Source organism: Mobula birostris, chromosome 22 (assembly GCF_030028105.1).
Source record: "Mobula birostris isolate sMobBir1 chromosome 22, sMobBir1.hap1, whole genome shotgun sequence".
In the NCBI taxonomy this organism is placed as follows: Eukaryota; Metazoa; Chordata; class Chondrichthyes; order Myliobatiformes; family Myliobatidae; genus Mobula; species Mobula birostris.
The window spans coordinates 35,771,187-35,798,264 of NC_092391.1; the positions used below are offsets into that span (position 1 = coordinate 35,771,187).

Sequence of the window (27,078 nt, forward strand, 5' to 3'; positions counted from 1 at the left end):
ATGCACGTCTTACAAATCTGATTGCGTTTTCCAAGGGGTTGACAAGGATGTGGGGCAGTGACCGTTGTACTCATGGACATCAATAAAACATTTGACAAGGTCCCTCATGACTGAGTCAGAAAATTGGAATGTAGAGGGGGTGGGTAGCTTGCAATCAGTATTGGTTTGGCCATAGAATACAGTGGGTAGTGGAGAAGGGGAGTTACTCTGATTGGAGGTCTGCGGCTAATAATGTTCCACAAGAGTCAGTCCTGGGACCTATATTTGGATAAAGATGTAGTGTGTTGATTAGTAAGTTTATAGGCTCTTACAAAGTTGTAGACAGAGAGAAAGGTTGTCAAAGAATTCAGTTGGATATGTGTGATCAGAGAAATAGCAGATTGAGTTTAATACAAACAACTGTGAGGTATCTGGGAGGTTAAGTACACAGTAAATGGCAGGACCCATCACAGCAATGATGTATGAATCTTGGGTGCAAGTTCACAGCTCACTGTAAGTGGTAGCACACATAGATAGGGTGATAACAAGGGCTTAAGCCATACTTGCCTTCATCAGTTGGGTTACTGTGTATATAATTCATGTTGTAGCTGCATGAAGCTTTGGTTTGGGAACTTTTGGACAACTGTGTGCAATTCTAGTCACCCCACTATAGGAAACACAGAAGATTTGGAAAAGTTGAAGAAAAGGCTCACTTAGATACTGCTTGGATTAGTATGATCTATAAAGAGAGTTCGGACAAATTTGGATTGTTTTCTCTTGAGTGTCAGAGGTTAAGAGACAACCTAATAGTAGTACAAAAAGGAATGAGAGGCATAGACAGAGTAAATAGTTGAATCTTTCTTGCTGTTTGGAATTTTCAATACTAGAGAGCATCCCTCTCACAGGTGGTGGGTGGGGGGAGGAGTTTAAAGGGGATTTACATTTCTTTGATACTGAAAGCGGTAGGTGCCTGGAATCTGAGCGAGGGAGGTAGAAACAACAGCAACATTTAAGGGGCATTTAGACAGGCACATGAACAGGCAGCGTATGGAGGGAGTTTGAATTGCACCCAATCAGAGAACATCATCGCGAGAAGAAGCGACTTCACACAGCTCCGTGATTGAAGATTAAAAAAGCAGCTCTTTGTGACTGTTTTTTCGGAATCTGAATTGCACCCAATCAGTGAATGGGAGCGCGGGAAGAAGAGACGACTTCACACAGTTCTGTGATTGACGATGAGAAAAGCAGCACTTCGCGGCAGTTTTTGGAGTCTTAATTGCGCCTAATCAGTGAACGGGTGTGGGAGAAGAATATTGAAAAAACTAGTGCTTCGTGGCAGCTTTCAGAGTTTGAAATGCACCCAATCAGTGAACAGGATTCATTAACAAGGATGAATAAGAATAAGGCAGGGGCAAGTGGAGTAGCCATTGTGCGAGTGGGCCAGTGTTAAGTGAGAATTCTGGGAGACCTCCTGCCTCGCAGTTAACCACACTGAGCTGCAATTCCTCAGAGAACATGTTAGGAGAACTGGAATTGCAGCCCAATAACCTTTAGCTCATATGGGAGACTAACACATAGCAGCTACAGGGAGGTAGTCACTATTAGTTTGAAGGAGGCAGGTAAATGGAAGACCGTCAGGAGAAGAAAGGGAAATGGATAGCCAGTACATAGTAACCCTGTGGCCATTCCCCACAATAGTAAGTATAACATTTTGGATACTGTTGAGAGGGACGACCTACCACTGGGAGCCGTAGTGACTCAGTCCATGGCATTGTGTCTCAGAAGAGAAGAGAGACAAAGAGCACTGCAGCAGTGACATGAGATTCCATAGTCAGAGGAACAGAGACAAAATTCTGTGGATGCCATAGAGACATCTAGATAGTATGTTGCTTCGTAAGTGCCAGGGTCAGGGATGTCTCGGATTGGATCCATGACATTCTCAATAGGGGGAGGAAACAACCAGAAGTCTTGGTACATATTGGAATCAATGAAAAGGTAGGGAAACCAAGGAGGTCCTGAAGAAATATTTTAGGAAGCTAGGTAGAAAGCTGAAAAACAGGAGCTCCAGGGTAGTAATCTCTCAATTGATGCCTGTGCCAGTAACCAGTGAAAATAAGAATAGCAGCATTTCACAGATAAATGCGTGGCTGAGGAAATGGTGCAGGGGGCAGGGGTTCATATTTCTGAATAATTAGGATCTCTTCTGGGGAAGGTACGACCTGTACAAAAGGAACAAATTACACTTGAACCTAAGGGGGACCAATATCCTTGCTTGCAAGTTTGCTAGAGCTGTTTGGGAGGGTTTGAACTAATTTGGCAGGAGGATAGGAACAGGACGGCTGAGGATGGGGCGGCTGGTTTACATAGAGGCAGGGTGTAGTGGGACTGCTGGCCAGGACAGGCTGATAACAAGACACAATTGCAGATAACAGGATGATTTGCAATGTAAAAGTGGAACAAAATCAAAAAGTTCATGAATACAGGACTGAAGGTGTTATATTTTGAATATACGTGGTATACGGAATAAAGCAGATGAACATGTAGCAGAGTTAGATTGGCATGTATGATGTTGTGAGCATCACTGAATCCAATCTGAAGGACGATTATAGCTGTGGGTTAACAATCCAAAGACACACATTGTACTGAAAGGACAGGCAGGTAAACAGAGGGAATGGGATGGCTCTGTTAGCAAAAAGTGAAATCAAATCATTAGAAAGATGTGACGTAAGATTGTAAGGTGGAGAATCCTTGTGGGTAGAACTAAGAAGCTGTAAGGCTAAAAAGATCCTGATGGGAGTTATATACAGTCCTCTGAACAGTATCAAAGATGTGAGCTACAAAATCACAATGGGATATAGAAAATGCACGTCTAAAGGGTAATGTTCCGAGAGTCATGGTGATTTCAATAAGCAGGTAGATTGGGAAAATCAGGTTGGTGCTGGATCCTAAGAGGGTCAATTTGTAGAATGCCTACAAGATGGCATGGTTGAGCCCACTAGGGGATCGGCTATTCTGGATTAGGTGTGGTGTAATCAACTGGAACTGATCAGAGAGCTTAAGGGAAAGGAAACCTTCAGGACCAGTGATCATGTGATAGAATTCATCCTGCAGTTTGAGAAGAAGCTAAAGTCAGGTTTATCAGTGTTACAATGGAGTAAAGGGAATTACGGAGGCATGAGAGCAGAGCTGACCAAAGTTGATTGGAGGGGTGCACAAGCAGGGATGACAGCCGAACCACAACGGTTGGAGTTTCTGGGAGCATTCTGGAAGGCTCAGGATAGATACATCCCAAAGAAGAAGAAGGATTTTAAAGATATGATAACGCAACTGTGGCTGACAGGGTAAGTCAAAGCCAATATAAAAATCAAAGTGAGGTCATTTAATAGAGAAAAAATTAGTGTGAAGTTAGAGATTGGGACGCCTTTAATAACCAACAGAAGGCAACTAAAAATGTCATAAAGAGGGAAGAGATGGATTGAGAAGGTAAGCAAGCTAATAATATTAAATAGGACACTAAATTTTTTTTCAGATATATAAAGTGTGAAAGAGAAGTGAGAGCAGATATCGGACTGCTGGAAATGAAGTTGTGTCTATGGTGAGGAAGGCAAATGCAATGTTAGCATTCATTTGAAGATGACTAGAATATACCAGAGTATCAAAGAAAAGATGTACTGACATTGGAGAGAGTTCAAAGGAGGTTCATGAAAATGATTATGGGATTGAAAAGCTTATTATATGAGGAGTGATTGATGGCTTTGGGCCTGTACTGACTGGAATTAGAAAAAAAAATGTTGGTGGGGGGGCTCTCATTGAAACCTATCGAATATTGAAAGGCCACGATTGAGTGGGAGTGAAGAGGATGTTTCATATGGTGGGGGATTCTAGGACCCAAGGACACAGCCTCAGGGTAGAGAGACATCCATTTATAGACAACAGACAACAGACAATAGACAATAGGTGCAGGAGTAGGCCATTCGGCCCTTCGAGCCAGCACCACCATTCATTGTGATCATGGCTGATCATCCACAATCAGTATCCAGTTCCTGCCTTATCCCCATAACCTTTGATTCCGCTATCTTTAAGAGCTCGATCCATCTCTTTCTTGAAAGCATCCAGAGACTTGGCCTCCACAGCCTTCTGGGGCAGAGCATTCCATATATCCACCACTCTCTGGGTGAAAAAGTTTTTCCTCAACTCCGTTCTAAATGGCCTACCCCTTATTCTTAAACTGTGGCCTCTGGTTCTGGACTCACCCATCAGCGGTAACATGCTTCCTGCCTCCAGCGTGTCCAATCCCTTAATAATCTTATATGTTTCAACAAGATCCCCTCTCAGCCTTCTAAATTCCAGAGTATACAAGCCCAGTCGCTCCAATCTTTCGACATATGACAGTCCCGCCATCCCAGGAATTAACCTTGTGAACCTATGCTGCATTTAGAATGGAGATGAAGAGGAATTTCTATAACCAGAAGGTGGAGAATCTGTGGAATTTGTCACCAGAGGCGGCTGTGGAGGCCGTGTCATTTGGTATATTTAAGGCAGAGGTTGATAGAATCTTGATTAGTCAGGGTATGAGGGGATACGGGGAGAAGGTAGGAGACTGGGGCTGAGAGGGAAATGGATCAGCCATGACAAAATAGCAGAGCAGACTTGATGGGCCAAATGGCCAAATTCTGCTTACGGTCTTATGGATATGGACCATGTACAGGCACGTAGGGTTAGTTTCGATTGGCATCATGGTAAGCACAGATATCATGGATCAATTTTACTTAAGTTCATTTATTGAGATACGGTGTAGAATAGAGGCTAGCATAACACTTTACAGTACAGGTGAACTGGGGTTCAATTCGCACCACTGCCTGTAAGGAATTTGTATTTCCTCCCCTTGATCCCGTGGACTTCATCTGGGTGCTCAGGTTTCCTCCATCATTCCAAAGACATACTGGTTGGTAGGTTATTTGGTCATTGTGAATTGTCCTGTGATTAGACTAGGGTTAAATTGGGAGATTGCTGTGCGGCAAGCCTCAAAGGGCCAGAAGGACCTATTCTGTGCTGTAAGAGAGGGTGGCTCTATTCAAGTAAAAGAAGATGGCTGCAATTTGGTGAGAGTTTGAGCAGTGATCCCAGTGAAGGATTTTTAATGAATTAAGACGATGTCTCTATGACAAGCAGAGAGGAAGATCTCTGGAAACCTGTTAAGCCTGGGAAGTAGTCTAAATATAAGTTGTACAACTTGATTATATTATTTAAAGAACCAACCTGCTGCAAGGGACAAAAGTCAGTCAAGTTTATTGTCATATGCACAAATAAGCAACATTCACAAGATAAACATAAATTAAGCACAATTTTACCAAGAAATATAAATGTACCAAAAAAAAATCAAAGTTCACTGTAGTGCACATGGTCATTGCATTGCCTGAATGCATTGTTTATGATGGATTTGAAAGGTTTAAATTTCTAGCAAATCATCTGATCGTCATGTATTTTCATTTTTATTTAAATCCCAAATATCTGGTGTCTCTAAGAGGGAGAGCAGTAAAACCAAGAAATATAGAATTTTCTAAGATTTTGTGACTCCAAAGTATCAGATAAAAACATGGTTAGCATGACAATCTTATCTTATAATAACAGAGGAGACTACTGCTGTTCATACTGCTGATGCATGACTGTGTCGCAGGATTCAGTTCATACTGTGTTATCAAGTTTATGGATGACACAACAGTGGTTGGCCTCATCAACAACAATGATGAGTCAGAGTACAGAGGGGAAGTGGAGCCGGTTGGTGGACTGGTGTGAGAACAACCTAAGTCTGTACGTGGAGAAGACAAAGGAAATCATTGTGGACTTCAGGAAGGTGAAGACAAACCACCTCTCTTCTGTGAATACATTGCTCCTCCATAGGCAGAGTTAAGTGCATCAAGTTCCTGGCAGTGCAAATCACGGATGACCTCACCTGGTCCCTTAATATCACCTCCCTGAGCAAGAAGGCACAGCAGTTCCTCCACTTCCTAAGAAGATTGAGGAAAGCAACGTGCCCCTCAAATGCATTTTACAGGAGCACCATTGGGAGTGTCCTGACAAGTTGCATCTTCATTTGGTATCACAGCAGCTGAACATCAGACAAGAAATCCCTGCAAAAGCCTGTCAGAACAGCTGACAGGACCATTGTGGTCTCACTACCATTTGTCGGGAACTTTTACCTGGAGTGCTGCATACGCAGGGCCCTCGGTATTATTAAGGATCCCAGCCATCCATCCAGCATCCTCCTTGAATTTTTACCATCAGGCAGGAGACTCTGATGCATAAAAACAAGAACGGTCAGGATGGGGAACAGTTTCTTCCCTCAGGCCGTTACGCTTTACTCCTTGCCACTTCGCATTCAAAGTGTTACTGGTTAATCTGTTCCCTACCTTACAATATTTAATTTATGCACTTTGGTTTGTTTATTTATGTGTAATCCATCTGTAGATTTCTTACATGCTTTCATAAATTATTATGTGTTATGTGTGCTATGTATACTACAGTGTTTTACATTCTGGTTCACAGAAACGTTTCATCTGATGGTATACGTGAATATAATTAAATGATAATAAACTTGACTTGACTTGAACTCAGCCTATTACATCCCTGCTGGTTCCAGAGTAAACCTATTAGTACCAATCCCCAGATCCTGTTCACCTGCGACTGTTTGTCCCTCGCATGCTCATCAACTTTTCTCCTTTGACACTTTGGTCATTGGCCTACATGAAGCTGTAAGTTACCATGGCCAATAAAACAATCAGCATATCTTTCAAATGGGAGCAGCCATAGGGATGCCACATGAACACGGAGAGGTCTTCTAAACTCTACACATACAGACCCCAAAGTCAGGGTTGAACCAGAGTCCCTAGAGTAGTGCAGCAGCAGCACTAAATTCTGAACCCCTCAACAGAGAAATTGAAAGCAGTTCCAGTCCTGAAAATTCATCCCTTATTAGCCCATATTATTCATTGTTATTTTATTTGCTTGAGATTTATGATTATTGCAGAATAGTGAACAGTTTTGGGCAGTATATTTGGTTTTTTTTCATGACTACACTCAACTGGCTAATCCTGTTTCATCTTGGATGGCTGATAAAGTTAATTCAGAGGTTTGAAGTAGAGCAAAATCCCATTAGTTGTTAATGATTAAAAAGATTAATTTAATTTGTCACATGTATATCGAAATATACAGTGAAGTACGTCGGTTGCATCAAATCAAATCAGCGGGGATTGTGCTGGGCAGCCTGCAACTCTCACCAAACTCACAACTTACTAACCCTATTTGTTCATCTTTGCAATGTGGGAGGAAACCAGAGCACCCAGAGGAAATCAACGTAGCCATGGGAAGAACATATAAACTCCTTACAGCTGGTGGCGGGAATTGAACTCTGATTAGTGATTGCTGGAACTGTAATAGTGTTACACTAACCGCCACACTATCGTGAGTTGAATGGGTTTTGCAATTACTTAATGGAAACATTCTGAATGTGTCCTGACCCACAGGATAGAACCACCATATGGTGTCATGAAAGCAGTTTGGTGCAATATAATAAGTCAGAACTTGCTTTAGTCCATGTCTTTCTGGAAAGAGAAATTCCAGACATTGGGATTTAAGTCAACAACAAAAACAAAAGCCTGATTGTTCGTTATTATTTATGGTTTCTCAAAAGTAGATCTTAGTGCCACATTCATACAAAAACATTGGTCGTCCCCTTCAAAATACTATGGACAAATATAATTTAAAGTATGGAAAAGTGTACCTCACCTTGAAATGTGTCACACAGTGAATTACACTTTGGCATACTGGGGAATAAATTTGCCCTTGGACACCAGCGCGGCACTGGCATCAGTGTTTAGGGCACCATGAGTACCTAGCTCCAAATCCGCAGTTTTTACCAAAGTCAGTGAAAACAAATGTTAGGCAGTCAGCATAACCAATAGATAATTCCTTTTGGTTACAGTCTCACGATACAGCATTTTGGATCTTTACAAAATGCAATCGGGGATATCAGGGATATGCCAGTTTGAATTGTTAAGAAATAACAAATCGAGAGCTCTTCATGCTACTGAGGACATTTAAGGATTGGAGATGAAGACTTCTATGTCACCAGTCTACTTAACTATTGATTGTGCTCAATTCAACAAAAATCTTCTGGCTTCATTGAAGTTTTTCTCAAAGCCTTATAAACTATAATTTGGGATTATGATTTCTGTTTTTCAAAATTTCTTCCTCTACAGACTGAAAGGTAATCTGTTCCCATGAGCAGATCCATTTTGGTCAACTATCTCTGCTCCACTGCTGTCACTGATCTAATTTCACCAATAAAATGTCTCTGTCAGATTTTCAAGAGAAATTGCAAACTCTCTTGAAAATCTGACAGAGACATTTTAACATGTGCATTTGAGATTGTTCTCTAATTGCCTTTGTTTTTAATAGCAATCAGAGAACAATTTTAAATGCACTTATTAATGAATTTAGCAGCACCTCAGCATATGTAGAGTGAATTGACAGTTTATTGATTCACTGTGTCCCCTTGTCCATAGCATTACAGACATGGCACCTAATTCATATTAATTATTTCCGAGGTGTACCTCTGACAGCTTTTTGCCACAGTCGTCCCTTCCACAAACTCTTGCTACCGTTCCTTTTCTGTCCCTCTTCAGCTGCAGGTCTGCATTTGATTGATTTTCATCCACTCCTTTCCTGGCTGCAAATTTCTCTCACAAATTAAATATTCCAAAATTTTGAACTTGGAGAAGTTCGTTCATTCTACCCTGCATATGAATGCTGGATGTGATTACTAAACTGTAAAGCTTGCTTAAGAAACCAAATCACAAGGACAGAGTAAATCTAATAAACCAACAAGACCCATTAACCCCTGTGGAAGCAATTACCCAAATAAAAATCATTACAGTTTTAAAATTCAAGTAATATATTCAGAAAGAAAATCCATTACATTAATAGAATTCAATGTTAGCTCCAGCCAGAAAAAATATTTTAAATTAATTTTTGGGTTATGAGTGTCAGTAGCAAGCCCAGGATTTATTGCCCATCTCCAGCTTCCTTGTAAATGATTCATTAGGTTGCCTTGCTCAGCCACTGCACTCTGTGAAGCAAATGTATTCTCATGGAGTGGGTTATGCAAGGATTACCAGGAATTTTGACCCTGCAATGATAAAGGAAAGTCAAAATCTATCGAAACTACAGCTAGGTGACTAGGGAGAAACAATTCATTGTCCCAGTTCACAAGCTCCAGTTTATAGTTTTCACTTTTTAGCCTGGACAATAATGCTGCCCTTCAACATAAAATCTTCAAGGGCCGCTGGCCAAAGGCACAATCAATGCCTGGCATTAGATTAGCAATCAGGTAAACAACCAGAAGAGTTTTTTTAGGGCTTCAGGAGTTGTATTATTTGTCTCAAAGCCGCTAGGAGCCTGGGCTATGTACAGTCAGAAGATCAAACAGTCAGGTAACATAGGTTTGGTGTTTCTGTGGATAATTGAGATGCAGCATGGAATAAATCCTTCCGGCCCTTCGAGCAACTCTGCCCAGCAATCCCCCTGATATAATCCTCAATATGGGATAACTTACAATGACAAATTAACCTACCAACTAGTACGTCTTTGAGAGGAAACCAGAGCACCCAGAGAAAACCCACAGAGTCACAGGGAGGACATACAAACTCAGAACGCCTCAAAGGACCCACTGGATAGAGGCTTAAACCAATGAGATATTTGAGAGATCAAATAGCTTGGGGAGATTCGTGAATGATGAAGTGTTGGGTATCTCACTGGACCATAGAGAAGGGTTAGCTCAGTCGTGCTGTGAAGGCACCTCAAGGGATGAGCTCAGTATGAGAATTCCTTTGTGGGCTCACAATCCCAATCTGTTACAAAGGCTGTTTTTCCCAACAGCACTGAAATGTGTGAGCCTAGTTCCTCCTGTATCATCAGGAATTAAGTAATTTGACGCAAATCCAGGGTGTGAATAATGACAAATGTACAAGTGGGACAGAAGCATAAAGTGGCCAGCTGAACTTTAAAGTGTTGCAAAGCAACCTGAAAATGAACGTCATCGTGTTTTGCACAGTACTAAGTACACTTACAATTACATGTGGCTGAAGTAAACATCTCCACTTGATTTAATTTCTAGGCCACCATGCTCCTTCATGAAAGAACACTCAAAAGGCAATGTAAGTAACTGTATCAGCTCACCTCCAAGGACTGCAGATGACAGGACATGTGTTCCGTACTTTCGGATAATGGTGTCAATCACTTGCTGGGTTGAAGGCCTTCTTCCAAGCAAGCGAATGCTTCTTTGGAATTCAGGCATCAGTGGGATAGGATTCCGGATTAGGTCCCTCCTCTCGACTGCAGTATTTCTCACTTTCCATCGTGCAAACTCTCTGCAATAACAACATCAGAAAGGTCAAAATAACCCCAGCAAATACTATCCTTCTCTTTAGGCTGAACAATGAAAACATGACACTCTCAACTGACCTTTGAAGAGCCAGTGATAGCTGTAGTGTGGACTTGCCAAAATTTGCTAATGATTATTTTACTCTAGTGTTACAGATTTTCAAAGTTCAGTAACAATTATTGCATTAATAGGCTGAACATTCTGAGATACCAAGTGAGGAAGTAAAACAAAAAACCTCATAGAATCAGAAAAGTATATCACAGAAACAAGTCATTTGGCCCATTTAATCTGTGCTGAACCATTTAAACTGCCTACACCCATTGACTTGCAACAGGACCATAGCCCTCCATACCCCTCCCATCTATATACCTATCCAAACGTCTCGAACTTTGAAATCGAGCTCGCATGCACAACCTGCACCGGCAGCTCGTTCCACACACTCGTGACTCTCTAAATGAAGAAGTTTCCCCTCATGTTCCCCTTAAACTTTTCATCTTTCACACTTAGCCCATGATCCTTAGCTGTGTTCCCACCCAACCTTAGTGGGGGAAACACCTGGTTACATTTAAATACTTTAAACACAAATAATGTAAAATATGTATTTTGCACATAGGTAAAAATAGTGATTCCCTTTTATAAATACAAGCTTGTCAAAACTTAACTTCTAAGAAACCAAGTTAGTAAATAATTTTGATTTATTTGAGCAATGAAATCTTCTGCGTGACAGAATTTCAGTAGATTGCCTTTTCCAAGGTCAGAAAGGTGGACGGCATTTATCCTGTTGTACAAGCTGTTCAAAACTCAGTTACCCATTGTGTAGTTTTACAGGGTCAACTGCAAAAAAGTGGTTTGTAGAATAGTAAAATCTATTTACAGATTTCCAGAAGATGTCAAGCAGTGCAACCTGTTGAGGATTCAGGCATTCCAGACTCTGAACCTACACCTTTAGGTACACCACTGGATATTTTGACAATTACAACCATAAAATACAAGCTTTTTCTTCAATTAATTTTAAAAATCTGGGCTTGATAGCAAGTCTGGCACTTATTACCTAACCCTAATTTGCCTCTCAGGGAGCTTCTTGAACTGCTGCATGCATTATGGCAAAGGTGATCTCATAGTGCTGCTGTGGGAGGAGTTCCACGATTTAAAATCTGTAATGATGAAGGACTGTCGATATAATGTGACACCACTTGTTGTGGTGTTTCCATGTACCTGCTGTCCTCACACTTGATAGTAGAGGTTGCAGTTCGGGAGGTGATATCAGAATAGCTAAAGTGAGCAACCACACTGTACAGTCAAACAATACTATGGACGTTCAGGGTAGCTGCAGGATGCCAATCAAATTGAGGATTTTGTTCTGTCTGGTGTCAAGCTTCCTAAGAGTGGAACACTTTCCACTTGCTTGCACTCATCCAAGTATGCTAAATGTATTCCATAATGTACCTGACCCTTGCTTTGTGGTTGTTGGAAAGAATTTGGGATGACCTGTGAGTCACTCGTCACAAGACACCAGGCCTCTGGCCTGCTCCTGTGGACAAGTGTTAGCTCAGTTGAGTTTCTAGTCAATGGTTACCTTTGGAATATAGATGGGAGGAGGGAGTGGTTCTTGTTGATGGTGGTGTTATTGAATGCCAAGGACAATTCATTGGAAACTTTGTAAGCTATGAGGTTACACATCACAGCATGGTAAAATCATACTGCTGCTGCTGCTGACGTTCAACAAAATCTCATGGATTATCAGTTGGCCAGATCTACTTGAGATCTCTCCTGTTCAGTATAGTTGCAGAGCCACATAAATAGTGATGGAGAGTGTGCTCGGTGTGAAGATGGGCTGACACTCCACAAGGAATGCACCATTTTCATTTCTAGCACTGGTTTCATGGACAGATGCACTAAACCCAATGTGGAGGTACAGTTACACCCAGACATTCTACCATTTTAATGCACCATTCCTAACAGTCACACTTAGAAGACAACAAAAGATGACTTGGTATACGAGATCAGAAGTTAGAAATAAGCTGTGTATTCAAGAGCTCTACATCCACTAAGAAATTGATTTGAAAAACATTGCAAAAATCTTTAATCAAAGAGCAAAATGTTTATGGGTAGAGATATAGGAGTAGATTTATGCACAGGTTGGTCGATAATTTTCTTTGATATATCATTCGCAAATAGTGTGTAGGACAGGTGATGAGCATGGTGGTCACTGGTGGACTAATATTCATAAGACAGGATTTGCTTTTGGGGAAACCCGGGTTTGAATTCCACCATGGGAACTGACGACTTCAAAAGCTCTTCATAAAACTGTAATTAATGCTAGTTATCAGTAATGGTGAGCAAAAACCTACCTTAGTGTCTTTCAGCAAAGGAATCAGAATCAGATTCAGGTTTAATATCACAGGCATATGTCGAGAAATTTGTTGTCTTTGCAGAAGCAGTGGATTGCAATACATAATAATAAAAACTATGAGTTACAGTAAGAGGAGTAGAGAGCGAGTTTGTGCATCTGGCAGGAGTAATGGATGTTGGGAATAGATAGATAAATATTGATCCCAAAGGAAATTATAGAGTCACAATGGCATTACAAGTGCACAGATAATACAAGTCCTAGAAGAAAAGTACAAAAGAATAAAAATAAGTTACCTTAAAAATAAGATGTATAAGATTTACAAGCCAAAGATTACAAGATTACTTCCCTGGCTGTAGGTTGACTCATTATAGAGCCTGATGGCTGAGGGTAAGAATGTCCTCATATAGCCCTCTTTGAAGCAGTGCAGTTGTGTTTGTCTATTACTGAAAGTGCTCCTCCGTTCAGCCAAGGTGGCGTGCAGGGGGTGAGAAACATTGACCAGATTTGCCAGGATTTTCCAGAGGGTCATTTGTTCTAACACAACCTCCAGTATGTCCAGTTTATTGAGCCTGTTGACATCACCGGTAATGACGCCATTTCTCCAGCACATCACCGCATAGAAGATTGTGGACTGGTAGAACATGTGGAGGAGAGACCTGCATGCTCCAAAGGACTTCAGTCTCCTCAGGAAGTAGAGGTGACTCTGTCTTTTCTTGTACACAGCCTCTGTGCTGGTGCTTCACTCAAGTCTGTCGTCCAGGAGCACCCACAGGTATTTGTAGGTCCTCACCACATCCACGTCTCGCCAGCAATAGTAAGAGGGAGTAGTGCAGGCTTGGTTAGGTGAAGCACTGCAGGAGGGACGTGTGACAGGTGGCAGCATAGGAGTGCTGGGGCAGGGGCCGGTGTAGGTGCAGACACACCCAGTCCTGTGACACCAGCCAAGGTCACTTGCTTCCAAATAATTGGTTTATTGAACATTCCAGAATGTCCCTTTGGTGCTTTCTGCTTCTTCTCCTCTCCCTTCCCCTTTTCCCAACTATGATTCCTTTCCCCTTGCCCCTTTCCCACTCTCAGTCCACAGTAGAGACCCGTTATAGAATGAGGTTTATCATCATTCAGATATGTCACAAAATTTGTTTTTTTTTTAGCTGTAGCAGTACAGTGCAATACATAAAATCAATACAGTACTGAACAAAAGTCTTAGGCACCCTAGCTATACATACGAGGGGTGATTGATAAGTTTGTGGCCTAAGATAGAAGGAGTCAATTTTAGAAAACCCAGCAAATTTATTTTCCAACAAAGTCCCCTCCTACATGTACACACTTAGTCCAGCAGTCGTGGAGCCTACAGACCCCATCAGGGTGATTGATAAATTCATGGCCTAAGGTAGAAGGAGGTGAGTTATTAACTTCAAGCTTTCTGCATCATCACTCAAAGAATTGAACTGCACGTGCACGTAATGAGAGCGTCTTGGACCTCCAGGTGGTCCACAGCAGGGGTGATTGATAAGTTTGTGGCCTAAGGTAGAAGGAGATTAGTTATACTGCTCTTATTACATGCACGTGCAGTTCTACTCTTTGAGTGAAAATGCAGAAAGTTTGAAGTTTCTCCTCATCTCCTTCTACTTTAGGCCACAAACTTATCAATTACCCCTGCTGTGAACCACTTCTGGAGGTCCAAGATGCCGACTTCTACAAATATATATATACCTAAGATTTTTGCATAGTACTGTTTATTAAATAGTTAAATTAAATAATCGGTACAAAATAAGTAGTGAGGCAGTGTTAAGGGTTCAATGTCCGTATCTACCATGCTTATCATGTCTGACATTTACATGAACCCAGATGCAACCAAGTGATTGAACTGGTATAAGTATGAAAGATGAAAGGTTTTTTTATCCCAGAGCTCTGAGATTCTATAATGCTACAGCATTTTGATCAACGGTTCACAACAAACTCTAACCCCATTACTATGACAACTGCATCTGACAACATCTCCTTCTGCTGTCTCTGGGATGAATTAATCTACAACACACCTAAAAGCTAAAAGGAATTTTTACTGATGTAAAGGTGAAAACAAAAGAGAAAAAAAGTTAAAAATTAATGTTAGCTCAGCAGGTAATCAGCCAGAGACCAAGTTGCCATAGCAACCAGGGAGGTGTTGTTTAAATTCATGATGATTTTCTAACCAATATCCTCCAGGTTAAATTGGGAACTCAGACAAGGGATTAGCCTGATATTATCACAGGTTAGTCATTATATCCAGTGCTGCTTTACACTGAATAGAGGAGGTTCAGAGGAGATTGGGAAATAGATAAGATCTGATGCCACTGGTATCAGTATCGACCTTCATCACCTACACTTGAAGGGCCGCTATACTCAAAACTGACAACATCTCTATCTCCCGTTAAAGAGAGAACAAGTCTGGTGATGGAAGATTAAAAACAGGCATTTGCCCACTGTCAAAATGAGATAGAAACAATAGTCAGAGTATCTGATTTCAAAATGCTTGAATATTTGAAGATTCATCAACTTCTGCCATTTCAAGAGAAAGGAGGGTTTTGTGAGAAAACAATGCTTGCTTTCATATTTATGCTGCTATTAGGTACATCGGAACAGAAGGCTGCTTAGCTGGCTGATCCTTTTACACTGTCTAGTTAGATCACAGCTTACATGTAGTTTAATTCCATCTGATGTCACAAATTAGCTAACAAGTAATGCAATAATTGGGTGGTAGATGGACGTAAGTTTCTACCAAAGGAGGTGTAAGGCACTCCTCTCCGGTAGCCTGCAGGTCTTTCTTGGGCAAGGTGTAGCACCTGCTTATCCAACACCTCCACCCCCCAGCCCCAGCTCCTGATCAAGGTCATGTGAAGCCATTGAAACAGGTGGTGGATGGCCGTATGATCAGCTGGTGCATATCACCATTCCTAATTATGCGACCACTGACACCAGGCAGACAATCTCTGAAGAGTATTGATAATGGCTGGGGACATCTGCCTTGTAAAGGCACTGCCTGGAAGAAGGCAATGGCAAACCACTTTTGTAGAAAAATTTGCCAAGGACAATCATGGTCATGCATGAGACCATGATCGCACATATGATACAGCACGGTACATAATGATGTTGATGACTTAGGGAATAGCATTCATTTGTCTCCATGATACCTCACTAGTCACTGCCTGATACACAAAAATATCCAATTTATTTCCTAATCTCAGTTTTCCTCTTAGCAACCAACTTTCAATTAATGCATGTATCTTACTCCCAATTCCACACGCTTTAATTTTCCCTGTAGAAGTGGGATGCAGGGGATTCGTTGCTACATCTACGACCACTCTATTGAAGAAGATGGGGGTGAGGGGTCACTCCTTCCAACAAGCAATCAAGACCTTGTCAAATGCAACAGAAGAAAGCAGCAATTGGATTTGGATTAAAAGGAAAGGCAACAACTGGGCTGCAAGATGAAGACAGGAGGGTATGGAACTGAGGGGGGTGTATCTGGGATGCCTGCTAGCACTGTTGAGCCCTCTGGAGAAGTCGTGGGCTTATCAACGAAACGTCAAAGAAGGAGGATGCCCACCTGATGACCCCGATGATGTACCTACCCTCCCTCCTTGTCACCAGTCCAAGCCCACTGCCAACATCGAGAGTGCCATCTTACCATAGGGATTGAAACATCAAGTCCTAGTAGCTCGACTGTGGGAATTTATCAAAGACCACCTGAAAATCCAGCCTCACCAATTGCCTTCATTAATTCATTGCCTTTTACTTAGATCAATATGGTTAGAGAGTACTTTTGTTCCTCACTCTCTTATTCCCTCTATTACTCAAAGACTTCAAACCAAGATTGATTATGTCATATGACATGGCACGTAATGAAAGTAATAATTAGAAGATCATTGCCAACTGATGTATCCATATTCTATATTCCCTGTGACGTTTGGCGCATCAATTCTCTAGATACTCATGGAGCAATCTCATTCCCTGTTCAATTTTCCCCAAGACTGTTTCCCTTAAATTCTTGTCGACTCACGCCATATCCTATCAGTCCACTTACACCATGAGACATCTACTGTGGCCTGATAAACTACCAACATGCATGTTCTTGGGTTGTCGGAGGAAAGTGAATCACCAGAAGAATCCATACTGTCACCAGGAGAATGTGCATTCTCCACATTTCAGTAATGAAATCAAAATTGAACTTGAGACACAAGGTTTGTGGGTTAACAGTACTAGTACCTCACTTTTTAATATATATTATTTCTGTTTTTGCACTATTTTTAATCTATTCAATATACTACACATTAACTTACTAAAATTGATTGCTTTTTTTCTTTTTATACTATCATGCATTGAATTGAACTGCTGCTGCTAAGTTAACAAATTTCACGACACGTGCTGGTGATAATAAACCTGATTCTGATTGCTTATACGAAACACCAAAATTCTGCAGATGCTGGCAATCTAAAGCAACACACACAAAATGCTGGAGGAATGCAATAAGCAGGCCGGGCAGCATCTACGGAAATGAATAAACTGTAAACATTTCAAGCCAACACCCTTCTTCAGGACTGGAAAGGAGGCGGGAAGACGACAGAATAAAAAGCTGGGGGGAGGGTAAGGAGGATAGCTAGAAGGTGATAGGTGAAGCCAGATGGGTGGGGAAGATTAAGGGCTGGACAGGAAGGATTCAGACAGGAGCAGAGAATGGACCATAGGAGAAAGGAAGGAGGAGGGTACCCATGGAGATGTGATAGGCAGGTGAGAAGAGGTAAAAGGCCAGAGTGGGGAAGAGAAGAAGAAGAGAGGGGGAGTAATTTTTTTTACAAGAAGAAAAAAAAAATGATATTCATGTCATCAGGTTGGAGGTTACCCAGACAGAATATAAGGTGTTGATTCTCCACCCTGAGGGTGGCCTTATCATAGTACGAGAGGAGACCATGGACTGAAGTATCAGAATGAGAATGAAAATTGAGATTAAAATGTTTGCCCACCAGGAAGGTCCACTTTTGGTGGATAGAGCAGACTTGCCCCCAATTTAATACGGTTCTCGCCAATGAAGAGGAGACCACATCGGGAGCACCGGACACAATAGACGACCCAAGTAGATCTGCAGGTGAAGTGTTGCCTCATTTGGGAGGACTGTTTGGGGCTCTGAATGGAGCTGAGGGAGGAGGTGAATGTGCAGGTGTAGCACTCAGGCCACTTGCAGGGATAATTGCTAGGAGATATATTAGTGGGGAAGGACAAATGGACAAAGGAATCACAAAGGGAGCAATCCCTGTGGAAAGCAGAGGGAGGTGGGAGGTGGGGATGTAAAGATATGTTGGGTACTAGGATCCCTTTAGAGATGGCAGAAGTAGTGGAGAATGAGTTATTGGATGTGGAAGCTCATGTAGTGGTAACCAAGGACAAGTGGAACTCTGTTGATGCCAGGGCACCAGGAAGATGGGATGAGAGTAGATGTCTGGGAAATGGAGATGTGGGTGAGGGCAGCATCATTGATGATGGAAGGGAAACTCAGTTCCTTGAAGAAGGATTTCCTGGAAAGGAAAGCCATATTCTGGGAACAGATGCAGTGGAGACAAAGGAACTGAGAAAAGGGAATAGCATTTTCACAGGAGACAGGTGGGAAGAGGTACAGTCAAGATAACTGTGAAAATTGGTAATACTAAAAGCTGCTCTTCCACCCCTGAAACTCTCCAAATAATCTGATAATTTTATTTCTTTCTTATAATCAACAGTAGACAAATTTCACGTGGATGCATAAATGGAAGTGTGTGTGTATTCATGTTAGATGAGACAGTTACAGATGTGTACTGTATACGAGAGAGTAAGTGCGCATTGGAAAGACAGAGAGAAAGTGATCAGGATTTGTTGAGGTATTATGGATGAGTAAAAGGTACTTATCATGTTTAATGATCATAACCAGCATATGAAATATGCTTTAAGTCCTTTTAAAGTACATAAGATTCTGCAATTCCCAATCAGAAAGGAACCAGTACATTGAACAAATAAGCAGCAGAGACTAAATTTCATTCGACAAATGTAGAATAGGCAAACAAAGAAAAAAATTCAAAGCTCCAACAGCTAATTCTGGGAATGACAACACTTTCATACTTAATGATTTCACCATCATCAGTAATTGCCCTTAACAATACTTTCAGAGGGGCAGAGTGAGATTACCAATTCAGTGTGTTAAACTGTTAGGTTTGCTTTATACCAAACATTAGTGGCGGCAAAGAACCAGAATATAATTTCATTTTACTTGATGTGTTGCAGCTCGTATGGAGATCCAATCTCATTTCACTGACATGTTCCATATTTTAAGCCCCTGCCCAACAGTGAAAGGACATTGGTGTGTCCCATTATGCATTTTAGATGGAGTATAAGTTTAAAACCAGGCATGGAAACATTATAAGACATCACATTCATTTGATTGGATTCATTCTGCTTTGATGCAACTGGAAACACTTTCATGTCTGATCATCCCAATATTTCCCCTGCAGCCCAGTATCAATGTGATTAAAGCTCTTCATACTGAGTAAAGCTAATCTTCAGAATGCAGTAATCCTTCCTTTTATACATTGCTTTGGACATACTTGCCGAAATCAATATGGAATTATATTGGTCTCATTTGACCTGCTGTAATTGTTTCGACCAGCTCATTTTTATGGGCATTTACATTTTATTACTATTAATTACTGATATGTTATCTTTGTTTCTCAGTCAGCTTTATTGTAATGTTTTGTTCATTTGGAGTTTATGGAATAAACTATACACCGACTGTCAGAATATTGCAAAAGAATACTATAGCTTTCATTCACATTCTTATTGCTTTCTTCATCCAGAAGATAAAACTATTTAAATGAAAGAGGATAAATTAAGGCTAACCTGCCAGACAGGAATAGGTTTAGATAATACACTTCTATATTATTTAATTTTTCATAAAGTTGGCTGAGGGCTTATGACCCAGAACATCTTTGATCCAATAAGTCAGTTTGGCAAAGTGAACCTCCCCAGGTAAATTGTTGTAGCTTCTTTTCTAGCTTCACAGTTTCAGTCACTGGCAGCATTTTTCCTCAAATGCAAGCTGTGTTCATCCACAATGTTTGTATCTGGATTGGTGGATGCAAGTGCTTGTGCTGGAGAGTGCCCCCACCATCCAGGCCATGTTCTCTGACTCTAAAACTGGATCAAGCTTGTATTTATAGTGAGGTATAGTGTATTTTATGAGTTTGTATTTTAAAGCATGATTTTGGTGAATGATGTTTGTCACTTGATTATGCCTCTGAAAGCAATCAGATTGAGTAAAACTGATGCAGGATCCTGTAATGAGTTGGATTGTTTCTGATTTCTCTTGGCATTTTCTGCATTTATCAGCTTGAATTTGCTGGATCTTTTATGAAGTGTTTTTGATAGCGTTTGTGTTAACCACCTGATCCTGCCAAAAGGAACCCTCTGTCTCCAACTCTGAGCCAGGTGTTCAATGCTTCATTGCCGACATCTAGTCTGGTCAGATTGTGGAGATGTCTTCCATGAAGAATCATGCTCCTCCATTAGTGAACTTTTTCTTCATTTCTTCATTTTTCTGGGTTGTATTCTCATTTAAATTTAGTGGTGTGTACTTATCAGAATTGCATATGCTCGCATGGAGTGCTGAATCCTGTTTTTGCTGATGAAATATCACCTAATAAGTTTTATCTGACTGTTATATAAACTTTTATGTCTGTTATTCCTCTTCCTCCTTCTGTCCTAGTGATTTCTAAAATTTATTATTTCAGTTCTTATTTTTCTTTGTAAATTTTCCAGATCAGTTCCAGATCAAGATATTATGTCAAAAGAATATGGTAATAGGGGTATTGCAGAAGTGTTTATTGCATTTGTTAAATTTTTACTATTGAATTCTGTTTGGCAGATTTTCTTAAGCCTTTAAATAAATTCTATTGAATGTTTTCCCTTTATCACACTATGTTCTATTTTCTTTGCTCGTTGATACCCCAGATACTTACATGTTTCATATTCATCCATTGATTTTTTCTTTGTATCTTGCTTATGTATCCTGTTTTATATTCTACAAGCTCTATTGCACCTTTATGTTTAATATTCTGCACTCATCTAGTCCAAAGATCATTATATATCTTTAATAAGTATTTCTACTATTTGAATTAATTGCTTTTGCTTTACAGATGAAGGAAGGTATAATTTCAAATCTTCCATGTATAGTAGGTGTGTCGTGGTGGAATTTGGTTGGTTGTTTCTGATTTGATACCCTATTTTCGTCCAATTTGGTAAATTTGTGCATGGGTTTAAAGCTAGACAAAACCACAAGTGGGCCTAGGTCAGCGGTCCCCAACCACCGGGCCGCAAAGCATGTGCTACTGGGCCGCGCGGAAACGATATGATTTGGTGCTAGGAGTCAGCTGCACCTTTCTTCATTCCCTGTCACGCCCACTGTTGAGCCATTACGCATGCGAGGTCATTACCTGCGCGTCATCCATGTCAGCGCGGGAAGAAGATCAACTCCTCGAGCTTGCAAATGACGGCGGGCTGAAAAGTATGTTTGACATAACATCTCTGCTGGCACTTTGGATCAAAGTCAAGGCTAAATATCCTGAGATAGCCACGAAAGCACTGAAAACGTTGCTTCCATTTCCAACATATCTCTGCAATGAATGCAACAAAAACCAAATTGCGTAATAGACTGGACATAAGGAACCTCCTTCGAGTATCGCTGTCTCCCATCACCCCTCGATAGGACCGTGTTGTTGCAGGGAAACAAGCCCAGGGCTCCCACTGATTCAGTGATATTGGTGTGTTGCAATGATTTTATATGTTCATACAGGGAATATATATGCTGTGTGTTTAATATCCAAACGTTACTTAAAATGTTATGATGCTATTGACATACTTATATAATCATATAACAATTACAGCACGGAAACAGGCCATCTCTGCCCTTCTAGTCCGTGCCGAACGCTATTCTCACCTAGTCCCACCAACCTGCACTCAGCCCATAACCTTCCATTCCTTTCTTGTCCATATACTTATCCGATTTTTCTTTAAATGGTAATATCGAACCTGCCTCTACCACTTCTACTGATAGTTCATTCAACACTTATTTCAAGCTCCACTGTCCTCCCCTGATAATTGACTTATTGCTATAGTAATGGAGGAAAATATGCGCTGTGTGTTTAATATTAAATTCGTTAGAGAAACCCTTTTAGAAATGAAATCGTGTGTATTGGTCACTTATCACCTATATTCCGGTCGTGATTAACACCCCCCCCCCACAGAATCGCCAAAAACGATTTGTAGAAAAAAATCGGCACATACACACATGCGCAAATCATGCATGCGCACTGGTGCTCGCACAAGGCTTCATGGTCATTGTAGTCTCGGGTTAAACAATGTATTTGACTGCTACTCTTGTCCGTTGGCAAACCTAGCCACCCCCCCACCCCGGGTCGGCCGGTCCGCAAGAATATTGTCAATATTAAACCGGTCCGCAGTGCAATAAAGGTTGGGGACCCCTGGCCTAGACTGTCGCCCTGGGAAATACGTCGGTTTATCTTGTAACGCCGGTTGTTCTAATTTAGTTTTTAATAGATAGGGTGATTATAGTATGCCAATGCTTCAACAGATGTTGCAGGACTTCTGCAAATATTGGGTGTAGTTGACACCGTATATATTAAGAACTTCTATTAACAATGAGTGTGGGACAGAATCAAATGCTTTTTGGTAGTCAATATAACAACATGAAAGATTTCTGCTTTTCTGCCAAACTTGATTTAGAATTACAGAATCTATTATCAGATGTTCGTTACATCCTTTCATACCCTTTCAGCATCCTATCAGCTCTCTGTAAGGGTACTGTGGTTATTGAAGTGAGTGGTGATTAGTTGCAAGATGAGTGATGTTACAATTTTATATATAGTTTGACACCAAGTAATAGGACGATATTTTGACAGGTCATTTTTCAGTACTTTTTAAAACATTGTTGCTAATTATTAATAGTGACGGATGAAGGCAAGAAAATATTTTATACCAACAGTTGTGAACATTATCACTGCTGGTATTTTTCCAGCTGTGACTTTATTTTATAACTGCTTTTAGCATATCTATTTTAACTTCTAGTGTTTGCCTGTCTTCAATTACATGAGTGTGTTCATTTTCCTTCCTTATCCAGATTTGGACTAATCCAGGATGATTGTGCGTCACCCTGTTTGACCAGATATCTGATCAAATGTTTATTATCTCTTGTTTGTTGGCAATTCTGTGCTAAGGTTGATGACATTTTGGTGTGTTGAATTTTGTTTTAATGCCATGTATAAAACTTTTTTCATTGATCCTCAACTGACAACTTTATAGTCAGCCCTCTGTAACCGCGGGGGTTTGGTTCCAGGACCCCCCGCGGATACCAAATTCAGCAGATGCTCAAGTCCCGTATATAAAATGGCGTAGTGTTTGCATATAACCTACGCACATCCTCCTGTATACTTTAAGTCATCTTTAGATTGCTTATAATAGCTAATACAATATAAATGCAATGTAAGTAGCTGCCATACTGTATTGTTTAGGGAATAATGAGAAGAAAAAAAAGTCTGTACATATTCAGTACAGCTGCAACCACCATAGCTCTTCTGGGAACGCTGATGCTGCCTGGGCATCAGCCGATGTCGATTCTCCCGTGATCTTTAAATTCTTCAGGTTGTGGCGCTTTACATAGCTAGCCAGTCATCCCGTACTAGCCTTAAACTCCTTCCTCTCGCTCACAACACAAGTAGCGAACGAACGAGACCCGAGGCGAACAACGCTCAAACAACAAGTAATACTTTTTACATTAGATTATGAGGACACTCAGTCCTCATTTATTGTCATTTAGAAATGCATGCACAAAAAAATGATACAATGTTCCTCAGGTATGATATCACAGAAACACAGGACAGACCAAGACTAAAACTGACAAAAACCACATAATTATTACATATAGTTACAACAGTGCAAAGCAACACCGTAATTTGATTAAGAGCGGACCATGGGCACGGTAAAAAAAAGTCTCAATGTCCCAATAGCCCCAACATCTCATGCAGACAGTAGAAGGGAGAAACTTTCACTGCCATGAACTTCCAGCGCCGCAAACTTGCCGATGCAGCATCCTGGAAGCACCCGACCACAGCCGACTCTGAGTCCGTCCGAAAACTTGGAGCCTCTGACCAGCCCTCCATCACCGAGCACCGAGCACCATCTCTGCCGAGTGCTTCGACCTCGCCCTGGCTGCCAAGCAACAAGCAAAGCCGAGGACTCGGGGCCTTCCCCTCTGGAGATTTCAGATCACACAGTAGCAGCAGCAGCGAAACAGGCATTTCAGAAATTTCACCAGATGTTCCTCCACGCTCTCCCATCTGCCTCCATCAAATCAGGATTATGCATGGCACCCTACTTGACAAACAGATATTCATCACCGGAGTAGCCGCTGTGAGCTGTGTCGCACCACCATCTTCTCCTCTCCTTTCTTCATCTCTAGATTAGACTTTTAATCATCTCTAGATTACAGTACTTTACACTCCCTCTTAGCCTTTGAGGAATTGCTTTGACCACTTAATTGCTTTTTAGGAGCCATTTTTTCACAGAAACAAAGGGTGCACACATCACAATTAGCGACCGAACAAGACGCGAGGCAAACAATGGGTGCTGGAGAGAGAACTTCCAGGTTTCTTATTCGATCTCGATCCGCGCCTAGAGAGAGCCGACTGTATTTCCGTTGTCTGGCAAATTTCATGTATTCATTTGGTCTCACATCTCTATCTGTCTGCACATACTTCTCTAGGCTCGTATATGTACATATGAAGTGAATGGATATGCATAGACAATGGTAATTTAAGGACAAGCTGTGGGAGATCAATAGTTGATTATGTTAAATCAAGATATTTTCAACGATCTCATCTGCAGATGGAAAAATTCGTGGCAACGTATTTAAGAGAAGTAGAAAAAACACAAAAGAGACTGAAAACACTGGAATCTAGAATAACAAACATAATGCTGGAAAATCTCAACAGGTCAGGCAACATCCTTGGAGGCAAATAGTGTGAGTCAACATCTTACATCAGAATCCTGCATCAGGGCTGTGAGGAAACAGGCAGATTGCAAGTACATAGCAGTACAAAAAAGGTGGGGAAGAGGCAGCTACATGCGGAAGGGACAACGGGCAGATGGAAGAAAATTACATGGGCAGGCAAGTGTGTGAGAGAGAGCAGTGGGAGCCTGGGTATGTGAAATTGGAAAAATCGGTGTTCATATTATTGAATTATAAGTTAGCCAGCAGAATATGAGATTTAAGACTAATACCCCAACCAACATGTTGCTAGTGATTACCAGTTACACAGATTATTTAGTCATTATCACAATATGACTAATTAACATGACCAAGATGGACGGAAAGACTGTATGATACCTTCAACATGAACCAATATGGTCTGCTTCTTCAACAGCTCGGGATGAAGGCAGGTTATGATCAATACTGCAGACTCCATACATAAACACAAGAGATTCTGCAGATACTGGAAATCTTGAGCAACACACAGAAATAATGGAGGATCTCAGCAAGTCAGGCAGCACCTATGCAGGGGAATAAATAGCTGACGTTTTGGGATGAGTGTGTCATATTAGATTTTGTAAAATATTGAATGAATGGCTGTAAGGTCAAAGGACAATTTTTTTTCCCGAACTCAGCATGAGCCAATAGACTGGTCCTGAACTTATTTTCCATCTGGCATAGTTTGCATTTTGTTGTTTGATTGTTGGGGTTTTTTGTATTGCTATATTTACGCTCTATTCTTGGTTGGTGCAGCTGTTACGAAACCAAATTTCCCTCGGGATTAATAAAGTATATCTATCTATCTATCTATCTATCTACATATGTGGGGTCTTTATGTCTGTCAGCAGGAAATATCTGCATAAGCTAAACACTATGGGCCTGTTAATTTCTGTAGAACGTTTGTTTATAGCAGCTGGTTTCTTTTTTAGTCTCAGGTAGACTTAACACAAGGATGTCTGTTAATGACGAACTGTCTGTTGGTCACTTTGAGAGCTAGGTTAATGGATTCTGCCTTAGTGTCTGCATTCGAGTTTATTATTTATGTGTGTAAACCTTAATGCTTTTATAAGTCCAAAGGGATGTTGTGTCCAAAACATTAGTGGACAAATGGATGAAGAAGAAGTGTGACCATTAAAATGTCTAATTGATTTATGTGGGTATGCTGAACAATGTGTTAATGGACACAGAATGTGTTTGAAAAAGGAAAGGTTGTGTTGAGACATAAGATCAAAGAATTTGTCTGTTTCTGGGTATCTCTGCCTTGTGAACCTTCTTAATACAATGGTGCTAGAAAATATGTGAACCCTGTAGAATGTTCTCCATTTCTGCATAAATATGATCAGATCTTCATGTAAGTCCTAACACTAGATGAAGAGAACACAATTTAATAAATAACACAAAAACATTATACTTGTTCACTTAAGTATTGAGAAAAATAATCCAACTTTACATGTCTTTGTAAAGTAACTGATGTAACCCCCTTTCAGTAACTGATGTAACCCCCTTGTACAGCAATAATTTCAACCAAACATTTCTGGTAACTGTTGATCAGTCCTGTACATTGGCTTGGAAGAATTTTAGGTCATTCCTCCATATATAACTGCTTCAACTCTGGGATGTTGGTGAGCTTCCTTGCATGAACAGCTTGCTTCAGGCCTTTCCACAACATTTCCATAGTATTATGGTCAGGACTTTAACTCAGTCATTCCAAAACACCAATTTTCTTCTTTCTAAATCATTCTGTTGTTGCATTACTCAGATCATTGTCTTTTTGCATTATCCAACTTATACTAAGCTTCAGGTGACGGACTGCTACCCTGACATTCTCCTCTAAAGTGTCTTCATACAATTCAGAATTCATTGTTCCCTTAACCATTACAAGCTGTTCAGGCCCTGAGGCAGCAAAGCAGCCCCAAACCATGAGGATCCTTCCACCATGCTTCACAGTTGTGATGAGGTTTTGGTGTTGGTGTGAAGTGGTGTTTTTCCTCCAAACATAGCAATGTGCATTTTTGCCAGTAAGTTCAACTTTTGTCTAATCTGTCCACAGAATATTGTCCCAGAAGTGTTGTCGAACATCCTGATGGTCTTTTGCAAACTTGAGACGCATGGCAATGTTTTGTTTTGGAAAGCAGATTTCCTCTGTGGTGTCCTTCTATGAATATCATTTTTGCTCAGTGCTTTTCTTATAGTGGACACATG

The 27,078-nt window shown here is 40.8% G+C and overlaps 1 protein-coding gene across 1 annotated transcript in view; it reads right to left on the reverse strand.

Moving 5' to 3' along the window:
- Positions 1 to 27,078, reverse strand: part of brinp1 (bone morphogenetic protein/retinoic acid inducible neural-specific 1) — a 283,823-nt gene that overhangs the window by 120,559 nt on the left and 136,186 nt on the right. Inside the window, exon 2 of the mRNA XM_072240025.1 lies at positions 10,216 to 10,406. Coding sequence (XP_072096126.1) covers positions 10,216 to 10,406 — 191 coding nt within the window. The remainder of the gene's footprint in view (positions 1 to 10,215; positions 10,407 to 27,078) is intronic.